The 21,213-nt window shown below is 40.8% G+C and overlaps 1 protein-coding gene across 2 annotated transcripts in view; it reads left to right on the top strand.

Moving 5' to 3' along the window:
• Positions 1-21,213, top strand: part of LOC117506590 (guanine nucleotide-binding protein G(s) subunit alpha) — a 120,890-nt gene that overhangs the window by 96,358 nt on the left and 3,319 nt on the right. For both annotated transcript variants that reach the window (XM_034166101.1, XM_034166102.1), the window contains 6 exons: positions 7,588-7,642; positions 10,090-10,163; positions 14,357-14,415; positions 14,794-14,914; positions 15,764-15,894; positions 17,456-17,523. In XM_034166101.1, coding sequence (XP_034021992.1) covers positions 7,588-7,642; positions 10,090-10,163; positions 14,357-14,415; positions 14,794-14,914; positions 15,764-15,894; positions 17,456-17,523 — 508 coding nt within the window. The remainder of the gene's footprint in view (positions 1-7,587; positions 7,643-10,089; positions 10,164-14,356; positions 14,416-14,793; positions 14,915-15,763; positions 15,895-17,455; positions 17,524-21,213) is intronic.

Here is a 21,213-nt window from a genome sequence, read left to right as displayed (position 1 = left end):
CTGCTATCGACCCACAATGCAAAAATAATACTAACGCACAGTGACTTGGAGAAGTAACTTTAATCTGATTACTGATTTGGAAAGATTAACGTGTTAGATTACTCGTTACTAAACAAAAGTGGTTAGATTAGAGTAACACATTACTAAGTAACGCGTTACCAGCATCACTGATAATAAGTGTATGTTGGTGTCAGCATTGGGTAGTTATGTGTCTTCAAATGTTCCAAAACAGGGCAAGTCCCCAAATTTGGGGACTCTAGAGTTTGAGAGGTTAATGTTTATGTTGAGTTTTAAATATAATATGTACATGTTTATTTTACTAAAATTTCTGAATTTAAAATATGTTGTGTTTCTCACGTTAACAAGTGTGTGTGTGTAGTTGTTGTTTTTTATAGACAATAAATGCTGATTAATTTTTTACTGTTATGATAAATTGCTGCATTACAGAGGTCATGGGCTTTGTCAAGATGGTGCGCCGTCACTCCAGCTTCTTATGCAGTTTCAGAACGTTACAATCCCAGTTTGATTTTTGAGTGAAGGGAAATTCTTGCTACTGGAAGTTAAAAAAAAAAAAGTGACAACTGTGGTTTACTTGTAGGCTATTGCTGTAGTTGATATGAAAGCCAGCATTTCAGCTTACTTCATTTTTAGATTTAAGTGTGCGAAAGGGGCAAGTGTTGAAATGTGGCTGTTTGGGGTTGTGCTGGGAAAAACTTTCTGAGAAGTCTTTTCCAAAGAAATAGTCTGATGCTGTAGCAATGAATGATGACATGAATTAGAAAGCTGTTTTTGCTGCTTTTAAAATGGTTAAAATGGAAACAGTTGATTATACTCACATGTTCAAAAAATAGGGGTGGGGGCTCAGATAAGTACAGAACATAGACCTTAATTTACAGAAAACATTTAATCTTATCTCTTTCCTTCAGAAATAAATTGTTCCTCATGTTTGTGGAACTTGAAAGTGATACAACTTTAAAAATGGAAATAAAAAGCAACAAAAAAAAAAAAACAAACCTTATCGCTTGTATAATAAACACAGGGCTATTTTAATCACCAGACGAGTGCTGTGTTCATTTGCAGAGCTTAAGCTGGCCTGTCTGCTTGCTCAGAATAACCGCCACCATCCTTTCTGTTACTGGGGCAGCCGCTATTATGCAGCCCAACTTACTCGACGTGGTTATTATTGGCACTTGTCCTATTAATAGAGAGAACTTCTAAAAAGTGAGCAGTGTGTTTGTCCTGGGTGTGTTTGACGCCGCAGACCAGAGCCGTGGATAAACAGGAGTTTAGCTTCATATGGTTTCTGCGGCGGCCATGTTACCGCTTTTTCTTTCACACACACATTATGTATGTTTCGTCGCTGTGGTGTTGCAGGATGTAGGATAAGAACTTTAGCTGGTCAGTGCAGCCGCTCGCTGAGGGTTCTGGGTGTGCTGCACATCTGAGGTGCTGCGGTGTGGGAACAGCTGGGCCACTCAGCCCCTGCAGAGAACCGGCGGTACCAGACCATCTGGTTGTTGTGCTTGCCTGAGCGTTTATGTGAATATACAAACACGGGCCTTTAGTTGCTCTCTGTTTGTCCTCTGTTATCTTTTCTTTCTCATACTAGCCCATGTGCTTGGAGTTTTTTCTTCTGTTTGTCTTTCTGTCTGTCCAGCGGCTTCCACAGGCCCGGCCTTCGTTCCACTCTCACTGTGTTACCTGCAGCCTTTCTGTCACATTTCAACCCTGCCTGTCACATTCCTAGTTATCTCAGAGGAGGTTACAGACCTTTGTCCTGAGAAGAAGCTGCAACCAAGCATCGTCTGTTTCTAATAGACTGTGACTGGCATTTTAGGCTGGCGTGGTCCAAATCCCCCTGTACATCACACGCACCAGATCTATTCAGAGAGTATATGTGATCAAACCAGATCATTTTTCTAAAAAATTTTCATATATATATATATAGAGAGAGAGAGAGAGAGAGAGAGAGAGAGAGAGAGAGAGAGAGAGAGAGAGAGAGAGAGAGAGAGAGAGAGAGAGAGAGAGAGAGAGAGAGAGAGAGAGAGAGAGAGAGAGAGAGAGAGAGAGAGAGAGAGAGAGAGAGAGAGAGAGAGAGAGAGAGCACAAATTTGCCATTCTAGACTTGTCTGAGACATTCCAATCCATCCATTTTTCTATACCAGCTTATTCCAGTTCATGGTCAAGAGGTGGGAGGAGCTGGAGGCTATCCCAGCAGTTATTGGGTGAGAGGTGGTGTGCACTAGGGACCCTTTATTGAGAGAGTAGAGTCAACTGAGAACATGGTGCCATTTTGGGGCCAGTTGTGCTGAACTACTGAATGAACCTTTTATGTTTCCAAAATGTACTATATATAGACACATCCAGGCACAGGTACTGTAAAAATAAATATAAAAATAGTTAAGATTTTTTTAATGAAAGACGTGCGGGCGGATTGCAGCGTCGGCTCACAGCCGCCGCGACGCTCCGCCACAGGAAAAACACCTCTGTTGGAAGCCTTGAGGACACGTTGGAACATCTCCAGCTGATAAACAATTTCTCATATACTCACTCCACTGAAAGCCATCAAAAGCCAACTGGATTTTACAAATGGTTATCAACACGGAGGTGTTTTTCCTGTGCCGCCGCGCCACATCGGCTGCGTCCCGACGCGCGGACCCGTCCGCACGTCTTTCATTAAAAAAATCTCCTTTAACAGTGGAATATCCGGATAAAATGCTGAAACCGACTTCTTCTGAAACTTCTCTGTTCTCTCACGACATCCTGGATCAATAGAGACTGAAATGTGGAGGTTTTAAGCTTGAAACAGGCTGATGACGCTGCCTGAGAGCGCTGCACGACGTCTCGCACCGTGAAAAGTCCTTAAAGCGACAGAATCACCTCAAAATCTCTCATCAGCTGTTAAAATTTTCACTGAAAACCAGCTTAATTTTTCGAACCATGTCCACTTCGATGTGTCTCACAGGTTTAGAAAAAATTTTGGTCAAACAAAGCGCCAGTCTCTCAGCAACTTCTCAGACAAAGGAATTCCGATGAGGGGCTGGACGACTCCTCCCACAAGGAGTGCTCACAGGCGAATGACGTCACCGACAGGCGTGGAAAAACTCACGCATGCGCACGAGGGTGCAAGCATGTCTGACGTAAAAACATATGAATGAAATCCATATAGTTTTTGAAAAAAATAAAAAGGACCTATACTTTACGGACAGCCCTCGTAAATGAATTGATTGATTTATGCTTCCACAGCTCTGTAACTCCGTGTCATGACATTGACATGCATGACAGTTTTAAAGTTCTGTCACTGGATTATGCTTTATTCTGGACTAATTTGTCCCTTAACAAGCTTTTCTTTCTACAATCATCACCTCCAAATCAAAGGTAAGGTGCACAATTTCCTCTTTTTCCATGTTGTAAATTTGCAGACTTTTCTGATCCATTTGTAATCAGTGTGCACACTGCAAAATCTATTAAAATATGAGAGGAAAGAATGAAAGCAGAAAAGTGTCAAATCACAGCCTTTTGCTGTGTCTGATTTAACAGGTGCACGTCACGTTGCGGGTCCAAGTCTGAGCACGGTGTGACAAAAATAAACAGTCATTTTTTAATCAGGGAAATGACTCCAGTTCCACTTTTTACTCAAATCGGCGTGTGTCAGAGCGCTGAACTTTAATTTTGTACCTCTGTTACTGTGCACATCCAGAATGATCTGTCTGTCATATGCAAGGGGTATGTCATAGAAATGCATTGCAATCGGACAGGACATTTTATCTGATGTGAGAGAAAATCTGTTAACCAAAAGCCGTTATATGTGCGGTCTTTATTACATGGACAATCATACAAAAACATTCTGTTTATACTTTGACGGTTTAGGTGAGTTTTACTGTACATGGGAGTGAACACTCAATTTACCTCTCAAAACTCTGACAATGAAGTTGCTTCCATCCCACATGGCTGACTTTATTTTCCCAAATTTTTCTTCTGCTTGGATCTGAAGGGAATCTGTACTTCTTGAAGCCCTTGTTGTGTATATTTGTGCATCCAAATGCACAACAACCCAGCATTTTCAGTAGATAAATAAATAAAATAGCTAGATTTACATGCAGATAGATTAACAGCGAGCGCTATTTTGTGCACCAGGATGGCAACACGGGTCACGTGACCTTTTTTTTTTTTCCGGCTTGTCATGTCAGTACTCTCTGAATTAAGGGACTCTAGGGTACACCATGGTTAGGTCGCCAGTCTATCACAGGGCTGACACTTAAGTTCTGTCACACTATGACGGATTGAGGAAATGTTAGAGTAAAGTACACAAAATCCATTTGTGTGCATTTTTGTTCTATACAAGTCCTTTTCTCATTCATTAAATGCATTCCCTGTCAGCTGATTTACGACAAGTCCATTGGAAGGTTTTGTGCGTGTTTCAGACGGTGTAGTTTCCTGGGGGTTGCACATTTGTTACCATTTTGTCCCATACTTGTCACTTCTGCGATACTCATGCATTCATATCCTGTGGTTGTCCGAAGCTCCAGACTGGGCTTATGATTGGCCAAAGTTTCAATGTGGGGAGAGGGGCAGTTCCTGACTCATAAACATGCAGTGCGGCTGTTCATTTAGCCAAGTCCAGACTAAAGGAAAAGACATTGTGGCTGTTTGCATTTTTATCTAGATGTCAGAGCACTCTCAGCAGATTTTCTTGGTGAGAAGGCACAGCAAAGAAAGAAGGTTGGTTGCTGTCCTCACCATTGCAAGTGCATTGAATGCTGGCACAGTGGAGAAGATGCTGTCTCTTCCCAGATTCTAGCCGCATTTGCGTTCAGACCTTGCCCAGTCCCACTCAACTCCGGCTTCCCGCTCAGCGTGCATATATATCTTGAAACCAGGAAAATCATTCTGCTGAAAGCGGGTCTTTGTGTTGCCAGTAGAAATGTGACGTCACCTGTTCATCAGAGCCCCAAATCTAAACAAATTTAGGAGAACATCTGGCAGAATTCCTTGCTTAGCTTTCCCCATAATACTTTACGACATAGGTGTTGTACAGTATTATAAAGGTAATAGAGACTTCTTTCACGACCATAATTTGTGTATTTTATAGCGTAGATTATATGCGGTTGCCATGATACCCAGGGGAACCATTGCCTAAAAGTAATGCAGAGAAGTAAGGCTTATGGAAAAACAATACTTTGTGTCACCTTAGTAAAAACACAACAGATTAGAACAATTGTGTTATGGGAAAATTAGTTTCCTGTCATCAGTCGTTAGTCGGTATATGTAAAAAAAAAAAAAAAAAAAAAAAAAAAAACACAAGTTACTGTAACGTGTGTTGGTTTTTACAAATAAATCTGTATTTGTAAATATCTTTTTTTTATTTGTAAAAAAAAAAAAGGTAATTTGAAAACTGAAAATTCTGTTTGTGATTCAGCACTTTTAGTGAATGTGTGTTGATATTCACACTGCCGTGAACACTGCCATCCAGTATGCTTTTTGGCATGTGTGTCTGTAAAACGCTGAAACCTTCAAAATTAATGCATTACTTTAAAACTAAAACATATAGCTGTTATTTTCACTTTGTAAAATGACAGAGGTGACGTTAATTTCAATAACCTGTCCGGAATTAGTTTTTATAAAATTTTAACCATAAGTCAAAACTGTCTTGCTGTGCATGACCCCTGTGATACGTCTGCAAGTCTCCATGTTGTGAAAATAAATGTTTTTTGTTGTTTTTTGTTTGTTTTGCTGCCCTTCCTTTCTCTCTGGTCACCAGGTCTATTTTGCTGAGAGAATGCTAATCTGACACAGAACCACTGGCTCGTTGTCAGTAGCTGCCAGTGTATTAGAGTCAATACTAAAAGTTACCCGTCTTATTTTTTACACAGCAATTAGCAGAAGCTGTAACGTCCGCTAATTTTTTGAGGGGTTTATCTTTATAAAAGTTAACTTTTCATTTAGCGGATTAATGTTATCGAAGCTAACATTTTGGTTAGCTGTGCCCACCACTGATGATGACACAGTAACCTCAATGGTTATGTTTAGTGAACAGAACTCTAATTAGACCTGATCAACAAATGGAATCCAAACCGTGGCTCATTAAGTGACCGAACCAGCTCTCATTAGGGCACATGATGTGACATTGCATTGACACACCCACGTCTGTTGTCTGTGGTGTCATGTGACAACTCAAGTCATCTGCCAGTTGCTTTAATATTTACTGTGAGGAAAAAGCCTAAAGGGAAAAATAAATAAATAAAATCTGACTGCTATAGTGTATGATGAAAGTGTTAAAACACAGTCCGTGAACAAAACAACAAACAAATACGGGCTACACTTAGGCTGCAGTGGCTTTTGCACGTCACATGGTACAATTCCAATGTGTTACATCATTAAACCATGCACTAGATCACATCTGTAGGTAACTATGACCTTGACATCATTTTGTCACAGTTATACACCACGTCCATTAAAATGCATGTCCGTGAAAGTGGAGAATAGGGATTTATTGGTGTCTCTAGAACCTGAATTGCTATGGCTCATTGAATTCTGCTCTTCTCCTTATTTCTCATAAAGTTGTTCATTTGGCAAATTGGAATACATCTTGCACATTGCTCATGACATTTTTGCTATTGATTGTGATAAAGTGTTGTAATTGACAATAAAAATGTTATTCAACTAAAATTGTTTTTCATTTTGAGTGGTTAAAACCCACAGCTTGGCATAAAGTTAAATTCGATATGATGTATTGTTCATGTGTATCTGGTCTTCTGTCAGCCTAGTTACCATATTAGAATATTGTGAGCACCCTGTCAAATTTTGAACCCAATACTGGCATATGCTTTTGAAGTCTTTACATGTTCCAAATGCACACGTGTAATGGGAAGCTGTTCACATGCATGAGCAGAGACTTACTCACATGGTGTTATTCTGTGAATGACAGAGACTTTCAGTAGGGAAATGTGGCTTTTATTTGCTTGGCTGATGATGATAAAAATAGCAGTCATCTTCCTGTTGGGCTGTATGAGCCCATTTTGAGTTCTAAGTTGGAATATAAACCTCCGGTAAGTGGCCCCGATACAGTCATCATGAAAGCGGTTCAAACACATTCAACAGCAGCGCTCATGTAGGGCGCTTCTGTGGAACAGGTAGCACCACTTCTCAAAGTCGTCGATGTGCAGCCTGCACCGTCAGCCTGCATACCCTCCCACACACACACACATACACACACACACACAACTTCCACCACTAATGGATGGGCACATGCACTCACACACACCTCTCCTCTTGTGCAAGTACTACCACAGCAGCTCCATTGACACGGCATCTCCGGTCTGACAGAGCAAACGGCTGCTGGTGACTCAGATAGGCTGCTTCTGATTTGCCTGTGAATTCAAACAGACGTCCCCTGGTGGCTGATCCGAGATCTGCATGTCTCATCATTCTCGTGCTCTTAAGGCTGTATCACGGACATATGTATTCAAAACTAGTAAATGGAATGAAATATATTGAGTGGAAGCACAGATTGGTATCACACACAAACTGTGTACTTTATTAATGAATTTACCTCGCAGTAACTGGAATTTTCTTTTCTTTGTGTAGCTTCTTAGACAGGATCGACGTGGTCAGACAGAATGACTACACACCCACTGATCAGGTGAGATGATCGGTACACACAGTGCAATGTATTCTTGCACTCTACAGCATGAACAAATTAAAGCATACACCTACAGTAGGGGGATGCCCCTTAATGCCTACCTTTGTTGGAAGTTATTGCAATAAACAATATTGTTGTCATGCATAGGGATGTTCCGATCCGATCATGTGATCGGAAATCAGGCCCGATCACGTGGTTTCAGACTTGATCGAAATCGGATGTTGCATCCTGATCAGGAATCCAATATAGATTTTATCCGCATTATTTTGATCAGCGCTATTTCAGGCTCATTATTGCAGATTATTGCAGATCGCCTTTCACGCGTCGGAAGCGTCAGAGGCGTGAGACACGTTGCTTTTTAGAGGCGTCAGAAGCGTCGCTTTAGCTCGGCTTTTGACGTGACGCTTCTGACGGGAGCGCGCATTGCCGCTTGTCGGTAGGCTGATGCGGTCAAAGTTCAACCCAATCTTTTTTTTTTTTTTTTTTTTTTTTAATTGAACAAAAGAAAAAACATAAGTTCAACCGGACAGAGGTGGGGGGAGTTACGCGCGCAAAGTTTCTTTTGCAGAACTGCTGTTTGTGTGTTTACATGCTCAGCCTGACGCCTCGATGGAATGACAAGAGGATGATGGACACTTTCCCACCGAAACTCTTGCTCAGTCATCCTTCCGTGCGCAGCAGGACCCGGTGCTGACCAAGTCCTCAGGACAACGATCTGTCATCTGATTAACAAAAAGAAAAAAACAAATTGTCCTGTGATCGTTTGTCGGAAAAACGGAGCGAGACATGGTATGCGCACGAGCGACGTGCGCACTCATCACATTTAGGAGCGTGTCTTAAAGAGCTTCCGTCTTCATCCATGTTCACTGCGCTGCTCTGAACTTGTTGAACACTGATAAAGCATCAGAGGGGTATACTGAGGACTGTCAGCACGCAAATGTAAGTTTTTTTTTATTATTATTATTTCTTTTTACTTTTCAAGTTGACTTTTGAACTTTCGACGCTCTGAGCTGTGACGTAGCTTCACTCTGTCCAATAGGAGCGACGCTTCGGGCCAAAACACGGAAGACTAGTGGCAGAAACCACTGATCTGTACAAATGGTAAATGGACTGCATTTATATAGCGCTTTTCCATCTGCATCAGACGCTCAAAGCGCTTTACAATTATGCCTCACATTCACCCCGATGTCAGGGTGCTGCCATACAAGGCGCTCACTACACACCGGGAGCAATAGGGGATTAAAGACCTTGCCCAAGGGCCCTTAGTGATTTTCCAGTCAGGCGGGGATTTGAACCACAGATCAGTGCAGAAACCACGTGTCTGAAGAAAAATCCTTGGAAATGTTTTTTGTTGTTGTTGTTTGTTACCTCAAAATTTCTGAATACTGTTTAAAAAAAAGTTTAGAACACTTGTAATTAAAATAGCTAAATCAATAAATGTTTCTTTAGAAACCTTTCATCTATAAATTAAAACCACCTGTTATTTCAGATTAGATCATTTCTTGTTTAACATAAGGAACCTTTGACATTTATTTTTAGACAAATAAAATAACAGTGAAATTTGTACATTTTTTAAGTCTGGTAGATTATTACTTGATTGTGCAGGCTACCTCAAGGAGAAGTGCACTGTTTACGTGATAAATAATAAAATAAGGTATTAAAATGAAATTATTATATATTTAGCATTTGTTCATTGTTCATTCAGTTTTTTAAAGTATTGGATCGGGACTCGGTATCGGCAGATACTCAAAATCAGATGACTCGGAATCGGATCGGGGCCAATAAAAACCTGATCGGCACATCCCTAGTCATGCAACACCCTTTCGAAGAACTATTTATCAAGGTTCCTGCAGATGGGTAGCACAGCAGCTTAGTGGTTAGCACTGTTCCCTCACAGCAAGACGGTCATGGGTTTGTTTCCCACTTGTGGCCTTTCTGTGTCCATGTTCTCCTGATGTTTGCATGAGTTTCCTCCCACATTCAAAGCCATCAAGGTTAGGTGAATTGTCCGGGTTTCCTTTGCAAAAGAGAGCTCGATCTCAAAGGTTAAATAAATAAATAAAAGATCCTTAAAAAGTCTTAAAAGGTATTAAATTTGTAAAACTAAAAAGAAGACCTTAATTGTAATTAAAGTCTCCTAGTCTTTCAAAAGTAAAAAAAAACTTTCAGACCCCTCCATGATTTCTAAGTGGGAGAACTTGCAAAACCGCAGGGTGTTCAAATACTTATTTTCCTCACTGTGTGTGTGTGTGTGTGTGTGTGTGTGTGTGTGTGTGTGTGTGTGTGTGTGTGTGTGTGTGTGTGTGTGTGTGTGTGTGTGTGTGTATACCCATTCCATTGCATCTACCCGCCGTTCCTTGTGCCAGCTCCTCTTTTCTATCATCTTTATCTTCTGCTCTTTGTTTCCTTTAACTACAAAACATCCTGTTTATTCCTTCTTTTTTCAGGATCTGTTGAGATGCAGAGTATTGACATCTGGGATCTTCGAGACAAGATTTCAAATAGACAAAGTCAATTTCCAGTGAGTTGTGGCAATCAACACTCACATTTCCAATACAGTGGTCCCTCGCTATATCGCGGTTCACCTTTCGCGGCCTCGCAGTTTTGCGGATTTTTTTAGTGCAATTTTGCATGCTTCTTCGTCTTTTTTTTTAAACAGCGAATTGTGTTCTGCGTCCTCATCAGGTGGGCCGGTCGGCATCACCAAGATTGCTCTCACTGCCTCCGATGTGCTTACCGAGTCTGTGGGCTCGGTAAGCACTGCAGCGGGCCACTCACACCGCCCCACTATCTGCTGTGCAGAGTTACGGCCAAAATCTGGCAGCAGGTCCAGACACTACGCTCGCTGTTTTGATGCAGAGCGCTCCAGCAGCCCGCAAGGATAGAATTCTTACGGAAAAATCCGCAGTGCTGCATGGTCTCGGTAACCACAGCCGCAGAGCTCCGTGGCCACTGAGAAGGGTTTGTATCTTTTTAATGACTTGGATTCTTTGCGGGTCCCGCATCCGTCCCGCAACGGTAACACCGGAGGCAGTGAGCATTGTGTTCTGCGTGTGTCTGTTTATAAGAATCTTCTCGCCCAGAAGAAAAAAAGAGCGCCAACAACTACCCATAACTGTGTTCTTCACTTGGAAAAAGACACCTGCACTGAGGTGACATTCAGTGGAAAAACACACTGCGGAGCGGCGCCACAATGAAGAGGTGCGGTCAGAGGAACTGTGAAATACTGGTCAGTCACTATTAATAATTTCTTATGTGTCCAACCTCATAGATTGATCGTTAAAATTGAATTAATTAGTTCTAAAAGCCATCATAATTATTTATAGGAAAATATTCTATTTTATTTCTCAAACAAATGTTTGGGCCTGAAAACAGGTTTTGATCTTTGGTTTCATTCTATAATATTGGACTTATTTTTCTTTGAACTTTGAGAGTGTTTACACAGGAGAGAAAAGTGAGAAAATGTTAATGCCTGTTTGAGAAAAGTGTATAAAGTGTGTAGTGAGGGGTTTTACAGCCTTAAAACATATACGAGGTCTGTTAGAAAAGTATCGGACCTTTTTATTTTTTTCAAAAACCTGATGGATTTGAATTACGTGTGCTTGCATGAGCCAACCTTGAACCTTCGTGAGCATGCGTGAATTTTTTCATGCCTGTCGATTGCGTCATTTGCTTGTAAGCAGCCTTTGTGTGAGGATGGGTGTAGTCTCTCATAGTTTTTTCTTTGTAAGGAAATGGCAGAACAACTGGAGCAGCGCAACTGCATCAAATTTTGCCAGAACAGCCAGGTGGAAACCATTCGGATTATTCAGACAGCTTTCGGTGACGACCCTATGGGCATCACACAGATTAAGGAGCGGTACAACCGGTTTAAAGATGGCTGCACAATAGTGGAGAGCACGCCGCACTCCGGGCGGCCATCAACACGCTGAAATGACCAGATCATTTCCAAAGTGAACGCTGTGGTGATGTGGGACCGTCGTGTGACTATCCGAGAAATTGCGGAAGAGGTGGACATCAGCACTTTTTCGGCACATTCCACTGTGACAGAAGATTTTGCCCTGAAAAGAGTTGCAGCGAAATTCATGCCGATGGCTTCGGCACAAAGCTGATGGCGGAACAAAAGCGCCACCGTGTTGAAGTCTCACAGGACATGTTGTGACATGCTCACCTCTTCCACCATTCGGAAGATTCAGACGGCTTTCGGTGGCTTTTCAGTCGTGTGACTATCCGAGAAATTGTGGAAGAGGTGAGCATGAATTTCGCTCTTTTCATGGCAAAATCTTCTGTCACAGAGGAATGTGCCGAAAAAGTGCTGATGTCCACCTCTTCTGCAATTTCTCGGATAGTCACACGACGGTCCCACATCACCACAGTGTTCACTTTGGAATGATCTGGTCATTTCAGCATGTTGATGGCCGACCGGAGCGCGGCTCGCTCTCCACCGTTGTGCGGCCGTCTTTAAACCGGTTGTACCACTCCTTAATCTGTGTGATACCCAGAGGATCGTCACCGAAAGCTCTCTGAATAATCCGAATGGTTTCCACCTGGCTGTCGCCCAGTTTCTGGCAAAATTTGATGCAGTTGCGCAGCTCCAGTTGTTTCGCCATTTCCTTGCAAAGAAAAAATGACGAGAGACTACACCCATCCTCACACCAAGGCTGCTTACAAGCAAATAACGCAATCGACAGGCGTGAAAAAATTGACGCATGCGCACGAAGGTTCAAGGTTGGCTCATGAAAGCACACGTGATTCAAATCCATCAGGTTTTTGAAAAAATAAAAAGGTCCGATACTTTTCTAACAGACCTCGTATAATAATTGTAAAAAAAAATAACGATGACTACTTCACGGATTTCGCCTATTGCGGGCTATTTTTAGAACGTAACTCCCACGATAAACGAGGGACCACTGTATAGATAAATGGACTGCATTTATATAGTGCTTTTTCCATCTGCATCAGAAGCTCAAAGCACTTTACAGTAATGCTTCGCATTCACACAGACACACTGATGTCAGGGTGCTGCCATGCAAGGTGCTCACTACACACCAAGAGCAACAAGGACCTTGCCCAAGGATCCTCTTGTCTGAAGCCCAACACTTAACCACTAGACCATCAGCTCCCCGTGATAACATTATCATCATTATAAAAGACACAGTTGCACTTGTACTATGCCCAAAGAAACAACAGAAATCATTTCTGTGAAGGCTTTCGGTTGTCCAGGTGGTTTCCATAGTAGAGAAGCTTGAATCTTAGACTGGAGTGGGTTGCGTGACGCAAGAATGTTTCGCTTCAAATCGCAGAAGCTTCCTCAGCTAAAATTCTTGCTCTGGTAGTCTGACTTCTGTCTTCAGTCTTGTAGAGAAGAATAACAGAAGCCACAAAAGCCGGAGTTTTAAACCTAACCACACCCCTCCTACTGAGAGGCAGATTGCTATTGGCTAGTGACTAAACAATTGCTCTAATTAGCACCTATTGCGTTCTAGTTAGCACCCTCCTAATGACAGGGCAGCTACATAGGTGAGACTAAGCAGCCGTTACACAAAAGGCTATACGAGCACTGCAGAGAGGGCGCTGGTGGACCTCAGTCCAAGGACAAGGAAGTTAAAATCTTAGACAGAGAAAAGAAATGGTTTATGAGAGAGGAGTGAAGGAGGCATTGTATGTGAAACAGTTGAAACCCAGTCTTAACCGGGGAGGGGGTCTGATACACGCTTTTCTCCCTGTTTACAATGGGGTACTCAGGTTTAAGCAGTTTCAGTCTTTTGTTCATGGTGATGAGTCATTCACATCATCAGGAGAGTCGTTAGGAGTGCCGTTAGGAGCGCCGTCATGAGAGGCGTCAGTCCCATTGTTATGAGGGACAGCTGCCCTGTCATTAGGAGGGTGCTAGCTAGAACACAATAGGTGCTAATTAGAGTAATTGTTTAGTCACTAGCCAATAGCAGTCTGCCTCTTGGTAGGAGGGGTCTGGTTAGGTTTAAAACTCCAGCTTTTGTGGCTTCTGTTATTCTTCTCTACAAGAGTCAAGACAGAAGTCAGACTACCAGAGCAAGAATTTCAGCTGAGGAAGCTTCTGCGATTTGAAGCAAAACGTCCTCGCGTCAAGCAACCCAGTCCAGTCGAAGATTCAAGCTTCTCTACAACAGAAATCATTGTTGTAGTTGAGACCCCTCCATCAAAGTCCAACTTCCTAACTTTTGAGTCAGAATTTTAGTTATCACAGACTGAGTCATTGGCATTTGGGTCCAAGTCCTGAATAAAAATGTTAAGACATTAACAAGCAAATATAGCACCAGGCCAAAAAAGGGAAAAAAAATACAGAAATCATTTATGTTGAGTTTATAATCTCATTTATTGTTTAAGGAAAGAGCAACTTCTCAAAATTAATTTAAAAATACCCATGCACATAAAGAACCCACAGAGAAGCTGTCAATCATTGCTTGTTGTTGTCTTTTAATGTATTCATTTGGGACTCGAGTTCAAATGCAAAGAATTGGGGCTCTGACTCAAATAATGATAACTCGGACTCGGAGTGAATTTTGCAACACTCACAGAAATTTTAAAAGCCTTTGCTTTGTGAGTTAGACTTCCCCAATTAACTATTGAGTATACAATCAAAAGAGAAAACCTTTACTTATGCATAGGGTGAAAACTATCACATACAGTTCCTGTTAACTACCTCCAGTTGATCAACATTGGCATTTTTCACAGCATGTTTGATGTTGGAGGCCAGAGGGATGAGCGCCGAAAATGGATCCAGTGTTTTAACGGTAGGATATTTAAGTTACAAAACAATAATCTGTGATAGGAAGCCATTATTTCTGTTTTGAACTGAAAATATTATTATATGTTTGTCTTTGGTAAGTCAAGTAGTGCTCTGTTATTCTGATAACTTTAGTAGTCAGGAACAAAACAAATTTCGAACTATTTGGAATTGACCAGTGTGAAGCTTTTCTAATTTTTGCTTTCTTTAAGAAAAATAGTTCTAATTGATTTAAAACAGATTTAGTTTCTTCACACTTGTAAACCTTTTGAACCAGCTTTAATATTTTTACAGTTTTTGCATTGTTGACAACAGATAGCCTTTAGGCAAATTTAAGAAGCTGGTTTTCTTAGATGAATTACTGAGGTGTGGATGTGTGATGCAGATGTCACAGCTATCATCTTCGTGGTGGCGAGTAGCAGCTACAACATGGTGATCAGAGAAGACAATCAGACCAACAGGCTGCAGGAAGCCCTCAACCTTTTCAAGAACATTTGGAACAACAGGTCAGCATGAGCGTTTTTTCTTTTTAAATGTCTGCATGGTTTAAGAGACTGTTAATATTATGTAAGGTTACTGAACAATTGCAGCAACAATATCAAGTTACTTCATCACATGCCCAATGATTGATTTTTTTTTTTTCCCCAACACAGGTAATGCCAACACTCAATTACACTGTAATTAGGGAATAACCCATTGTGTCTGATGATTTGTGGATGTTAATGCTGGATTTTACGGTCGCAATAAAAATAATAAATTATTTGAATGGTTGAGTTGCGTCATATGCTATGAGTTACAATGTACATGATTTGGTTTGTGTCCTGTGTACATGCATTGACTACTGCAAAGATAAAGAGGAAAGCTGTGCAGTTAAAATATGTCTACTGTAAAAGCAATAAAGACTGCACAGCTTAAAATAGAAATGCTCCACCAAAATCTAATGATAGGTTTGGGTGTATATGGAATGGCAATGGGTCCGGACTTGGACGGTGGTTCGCCTTTTGGTGATCGTGGCTGTCGAGTCTTTCCATCTAAGACTAGGTTCTCAAGGCACCTACATATACAGTGATGCCTCATATTCAGCCATTCATCAACATACTCCAACCTGCCATGCAAGAAGCTCAGTTGCACACACCAGGAACCGTCTAAGGTTCACAGTTTGATGTAACATCTAGATTATGTTGTGGTATTGCACCATATGGATAGGATTTGCTCTTTCTTGTACCTCAGATGCAGTCCATGTTAATTGTAGACACAAGTCAAGAACTCTGTGTGACTCTAAGCATGAAGCTTCCCTGTTACAGTTCACTTTTTCTTCCAGCTAAACTCACTGAACTCGTCATCTCCTTGCACAGGTGGCTACGGACCATTTCGGTAATTCTTTTCCTGAACAAACAGGACCTGCTCGCTGAGAAGGTTTTGGCAGGGAAATCGAAAATTGAGGAGTATTTCCCAGAGTTTGCACGATACACTACACCTGATGATGGTAAGACTGATGCAAATATTTGAATATTCAGTACATGTGGGCCATAGCATTATGGCCGCCGGGTTTCAGGAGAGGCTTGTTTTTGTTTGGAGTCAGATTTCTTGGTGCTGCTTTGTATGTTATGGCTGACTACATGGGGTTCTCAGACTCAGTGACTAACCATCCACATTCTTGAGGCTTAGCCTTGGAGCTAACCAAACTTTGACTAGACAGACTCTAACCATAAACTACGTTGATTATCTCAGTTCAAAGAAAGGACACATGGTCAAAATGTGATCTGTAGAAACAAGTAAATGTTTTGTTTGCACTAACAAATCAAACTTCTACCAAGGATTAAGTTCACATCATCCAAAAGAGAATCCAGAGTTTTAACCATTGTGCTACAAAATCACTCGATCCTTGAGTAGAAGGAAATGGGAGGTTGATGTACAAACACCTTTCCACCTTGTCACAAGGTTTATCCCCCATGGAGGAAGTTTGTCGAGCTCCCAGCCGAAGATCCTATGAAGTGGATAATATAAAAATTTATTGAGTAAGTAAGTCCCTTCGGCATCTGTCTTGTTTTCACTCGGGGTCGCCACAGCAGATCCGATGTGGATCTGTAAATGTTATACAGATACAGTGTCTGCATTTTTCTTTACAAAGTCAAATGTTTATATTATAATAGCCAAGTGGCCTGTGTGCATGCGTGCGTGTGTATGGCTTCGATCATGGCGAAACCAGGGAGAGCTGACATTTGCCGTTTGGTATGATTATGTATTTTGGGTCAAGGATAAACGCGAAAACAGAAAGTTGATAGGACAAATATTTTTTGAGAAAAATATTTGTCCTATTAGAACACCATGGGAGTTTGGGTTTTTGGGCTTTTACATGTTGTTATTGTGGCTCATGTTAGTTTAACAGTGTTGTTAGTGTTATTGATTTATTGTGTTTTTGTAGTTCAATTGGTTTAGTATTAAAGATTAATAAATCTTAATATTTAAATTTTGTTACATTTTCTGGGTTTGTCGTGTCATTCGAATTTAAAAACATTCAAAGTGCTCCATTTTCTGGTGCCGCCGCCTGAGGCGAAATTATTACATATTAAAATTCACTACAACTACCAGTACATCTATTACTATTATGACTACTCTTTTTCTTCTACTTCTATTCATTCATTCATTCTTCTTCTGCTATGATGGGAGTCTATATTTCTTCCATAGACTGCACTGCAGCTGGCCATTTAGCAAAATTGCAGCCTACCCTAACTTGTCCTGGCATGCGTAGTTCCCTTAATGTGCATGTAATATGTTATGTCTTTTGGCTGGTGACACTTTTTGTGCTCATAAGTGTTTCATTGGCAGTGACCTTGAGAATGATACAAATTATATTAAAAACTGTCTTTTCATGTTAATTTAAAACATACTTGAGTTAAAAGATGCTTGTTGTTGTTTGTTCAAGACTATCCAGATTCATTGATCATCCTTCTTTGGTATTGCTTGTTCAGCAGTAGGTGCATATATAGGCTGCATGATTGCACAATGCAAATGTGAATTTCACCAGATTTCTTCTTATCCAACAGCAATCCCAGAGCCCGGAGAAGATCCTCGTGTCACTAGGGCAAAGTACTTCATACGAGATGAGTTTCTGGTATGTGCAAAATTTTTCATGTTTAAACCAGTTTGTTTCACTGGAAAATGTGGCTACACTAAAGTATGATAGATGAGGATTTTCTTTGACAAGTCCTTGAATTTTTGGCTAACAAAATGAGAATTTTCTGACTCCAGCATTTCCACAGCTGTGGCACTCTTGTGTCTTGATTGGCCATTTCTGTTATGCCGTCATAGCACTTGTTGCATTGGATATATGAATCACCCAAGCAGTAAGCTCTGGCCGTCCAAAATGAGGCACAAGAAGAAGAAAAAGTTGCAGTTTCTTGACTGGGCACTTGAAGCTGGTTCCAAAAAGGAACAGGTTCCCATAAAATGTGTAATTTTAGAGCAGAAATAAATGTGTTAAGAGCCTGGCGCAAAAAAAAAAAGTTTCTGGTCTTTTTTGTTAATTTACCCCTCTGTGACAACTCTACAGGGGCCTTTTTTATTTACATAAACCATTAATGTTGAGATTTGTTGTGCAAAAACAACCCAAATATGCAGGCAGTCACAAACAAATGGAAGCAAGGTGCAGTCACTGTTGATTTATTTAGCATAAGTGAAAAACAGTCCACCAATCCAAGCGAAGATGACAAGAGGAAAAAATGGGAGTCAACTCAAAAACACGCACCAAAACCACACAAGGTAAAGCTAAAAATGAACAATGACTAAATACAGCAACAGAACTAGAGGGGACAAAAATGTTCAACATACATGGAACAACCAGACATAACTGACATGAAGGAACCAGCAAATACACAAGGGCCAACACAGGCTTAAATACACAAAGGAACTAATGAACAAACAAATGACAGGTGTAGGAAATTATAAACAGACCACAGCTGGGGAGTGACACAAAAGAAAGTTAACAAAACATACACGCAAACCAAAATCATCAAAATAAAACAGGAAGAACCAACTACAATAAATATAGAAATACAACCATGGTAAAATAAACACAGGAATGAAACACAATAAAACCAGACTACAACAACTTGGACACTACACTGCAGAACACCCAACAAACACAAAAGACAGACATTGACAGAGACTGCACACAGACATGACAACCCACAGGGACCCCAGAGAACATCAGCACCACGAAACATCACAAGGGGGAGCTCGAGGACCAGCACAGGTACAGAAACAAAAACCCAGAGGAACTCAAAACAGCACCATGAACAGTCACAAGGGGGGTGGCAGAGGATAAGGACAAACAGACAGGGATCAAACAAACACAAAGACACCAACATTAGAACACAGACTATAATACCTTGACCACAGACACACCACATCAAAAGACAGGTCACAAGATGGGATGGTGAACGAAGCACAGACTGGAGGCCAAATTAATATTTCATTCATTTAAAAGAAAAACAGAAAAGCAGAAATGAATATATTACAAGACATTGAATGAAAAAGAGCAGAGGGAAGAACAAGTCTTATATTTTCTGCCACTTTTTCCAATACAATCTTTCAATTTTAAGCATCATTATTCAGCATTATTTAACAGATTACATTTTTTGACTTTGTCACGTACCACTGACTTATTTCAGAATTTTAGCCATTATTTAAAAGATTACATTTTTAACAGGTTACATTTTAGACTTAAAAATGTCTAGTTAGTTTAAGGCATTTTAAGCCATAAAGTTATGCATAATTAGGGCAGTAAATTCATTGTTATTTATGTTATATATGCTAACGGTGTTGGTACTTTTAGCACCTATCGGTTGCTTGATGATGTTAAGTCCAGTTGATCCACAATTGGTGAAGCAGGTCATCATTTTTAATAACCACACCCAAGCAAGCCACCATTGCAGTCCCCAAAAATATGATTTGATAAGCACCTGAGCCAAATTTAGCATGTTAGCTGGGTCAGTAACTCTGTGATAGGGGGTGTGTTCGGGCTTCATTCGTCTTGCACAGGTCATCCACAGTCTCACCCAGGCTCCACCTCTTCATACATTTATGGAATTCGTGTGACATAAGCATAGTAATCACTGCCGTAAGGGCAACACCCAGATCAGCAATTATTGGGCTTTAACATGGCTCTTCTGTGTCTCTCTCTAAAAAAATCTAAGGGTGATGTCACGCAGGGTTTGTCCAGAACAAAAACAGTCTGTGGAATCACTCTGTCCATCTATCCATCAATCAATCAACCAACTTTTTTCTTGTATAGCGCCAAATCACAACAAACAGTTGCCCCAAGGCGCTCCACATTGCAAGGCAAGGCCATACAATAATTATGAAACACAGTCTACGTCTAAAGCAACATAACCAAGGGATGGTCCAGGGTCACCCGATCCAGCCCTAACTATAAGCCTTAGCGAAAAGGAAAGTTTTAAGCCTAATCTTAAAAGTAGAGAGGGTATCTGTCTCCCTGATCTGAATTGGGAGCTGGTTCCACAGGAGAGGAGCCTGAAAGCTGAAGGCTCTGCCTCCCATTCTACTCTTACAAACCCTAGGAACTACAAGTAAGCCCGCAGTCTGAGAGCGAAGCGCTCTAATGGGGTAATATGGTACTATGAGGTCCCTAAGATAAGATGGGACCTGATTATTCAAAACCTTATAAGTAAGAAGAAGAATTTTAAATTCTATTCTAGCATTAACAGGAAGCCAATGAAGGGAGGCCAACACGGGTGAGATATGCTCTCTCCTGCTAGTCCCCGTCAGTACTCTAGCTGCAGCATTCTGAACCAACTGAAGGCTTTTTAGGGAACTTTTAGGACAACCTGATAATAATGAATTACAATAGTCCAGCCTAGAGGAAACAAATGCATGAATTAGTTTTTCAGCATCACTCTGAGACAAGACCTTTCTGATTTTAGAGATATTGCGTAAATGCAAAAAGGCAGTCCTACATATTTGTTTAATATGCGCTTTGAATGACATATCCTGATCAAAAATAACTCCAAGATTTCTCACAGTATTACTAGAGATCAGGGAAATGCCATCCAGAGTAACGATCTGGTTAGACACCATGCTTCTAAGATTTGTGGGGCCAAGTACAATAACTTCAGTTTTATCTGAGTTTAAAAGCAGGAAATTAGAGGTCATCCATGTCTTTATGTCTGTAAGACAATCCTGCAGTTTAGCTAATTGGTGCGTATCCTCTGGCTTCATGGATAGATAAAGCTGGGTATCATCTGCGTAACAATGAAAATTTAAGCAATACCGTCTAATAATACTGCCCAAGGGAAGCATGTATAAAGTGAATAAAATTGGTCCTAGCACAGAACCTTGTGGAACTCCATAATTAACTTTAGTCTGTGAAGAAGATTCCCCATTTACATGAACAAACTGTAATCTATTAGACAAATATGATTCAAACCACCGCAGCGCAATGCCTTTAATACCTATGACATGCTCTAATCTCTGTAATAAAATTTTATGGTCAACAGTATCAAAAGCAGCACTGAGGTCCAACAGAACAAGCACAGAGATAAGTCCACTGTCCGAAGCCATAAGAAGATCATTTGTAACCTTCACTAATGCTGTTTCTGTACTATGATGAATTCTAAAACCTGACTGAAACTCTTCAAATAGACCATTCCTCTGCAGGTGATCAGTTAGCTGTTTTACAACTACCCTCTCAAGAATCTTTGAGAGAAAAGGAAGGTTGGAGATTGGCCTATAATTAGCTAAGATAGCTGGGTCAAGTGATGGCTTTTTAAGTAATGGTTTAATT

The sequence above is a fragment of the Thalassophryne amazonica genome, chromosome 3 (assembly GCF_902500255.1).
Source record: "Thalassophryne amazonica chromosome 3, fThaAma1.1, whole genome shotgun sequence".
Classification (NCBI taxonomy): domain Eukaryota; kingdom Metazoa; phylum Chordata; class Actinopteri; order Batrachoidiformes; family Batrachoididae; genus Thalassophryne; species Thalassophryne amazonica.
The sequence above is the reverse complement of the archived record's forward strand: the minus strand, read 5'-3'. Positions and strand labels throughout refer to the sequence as shown.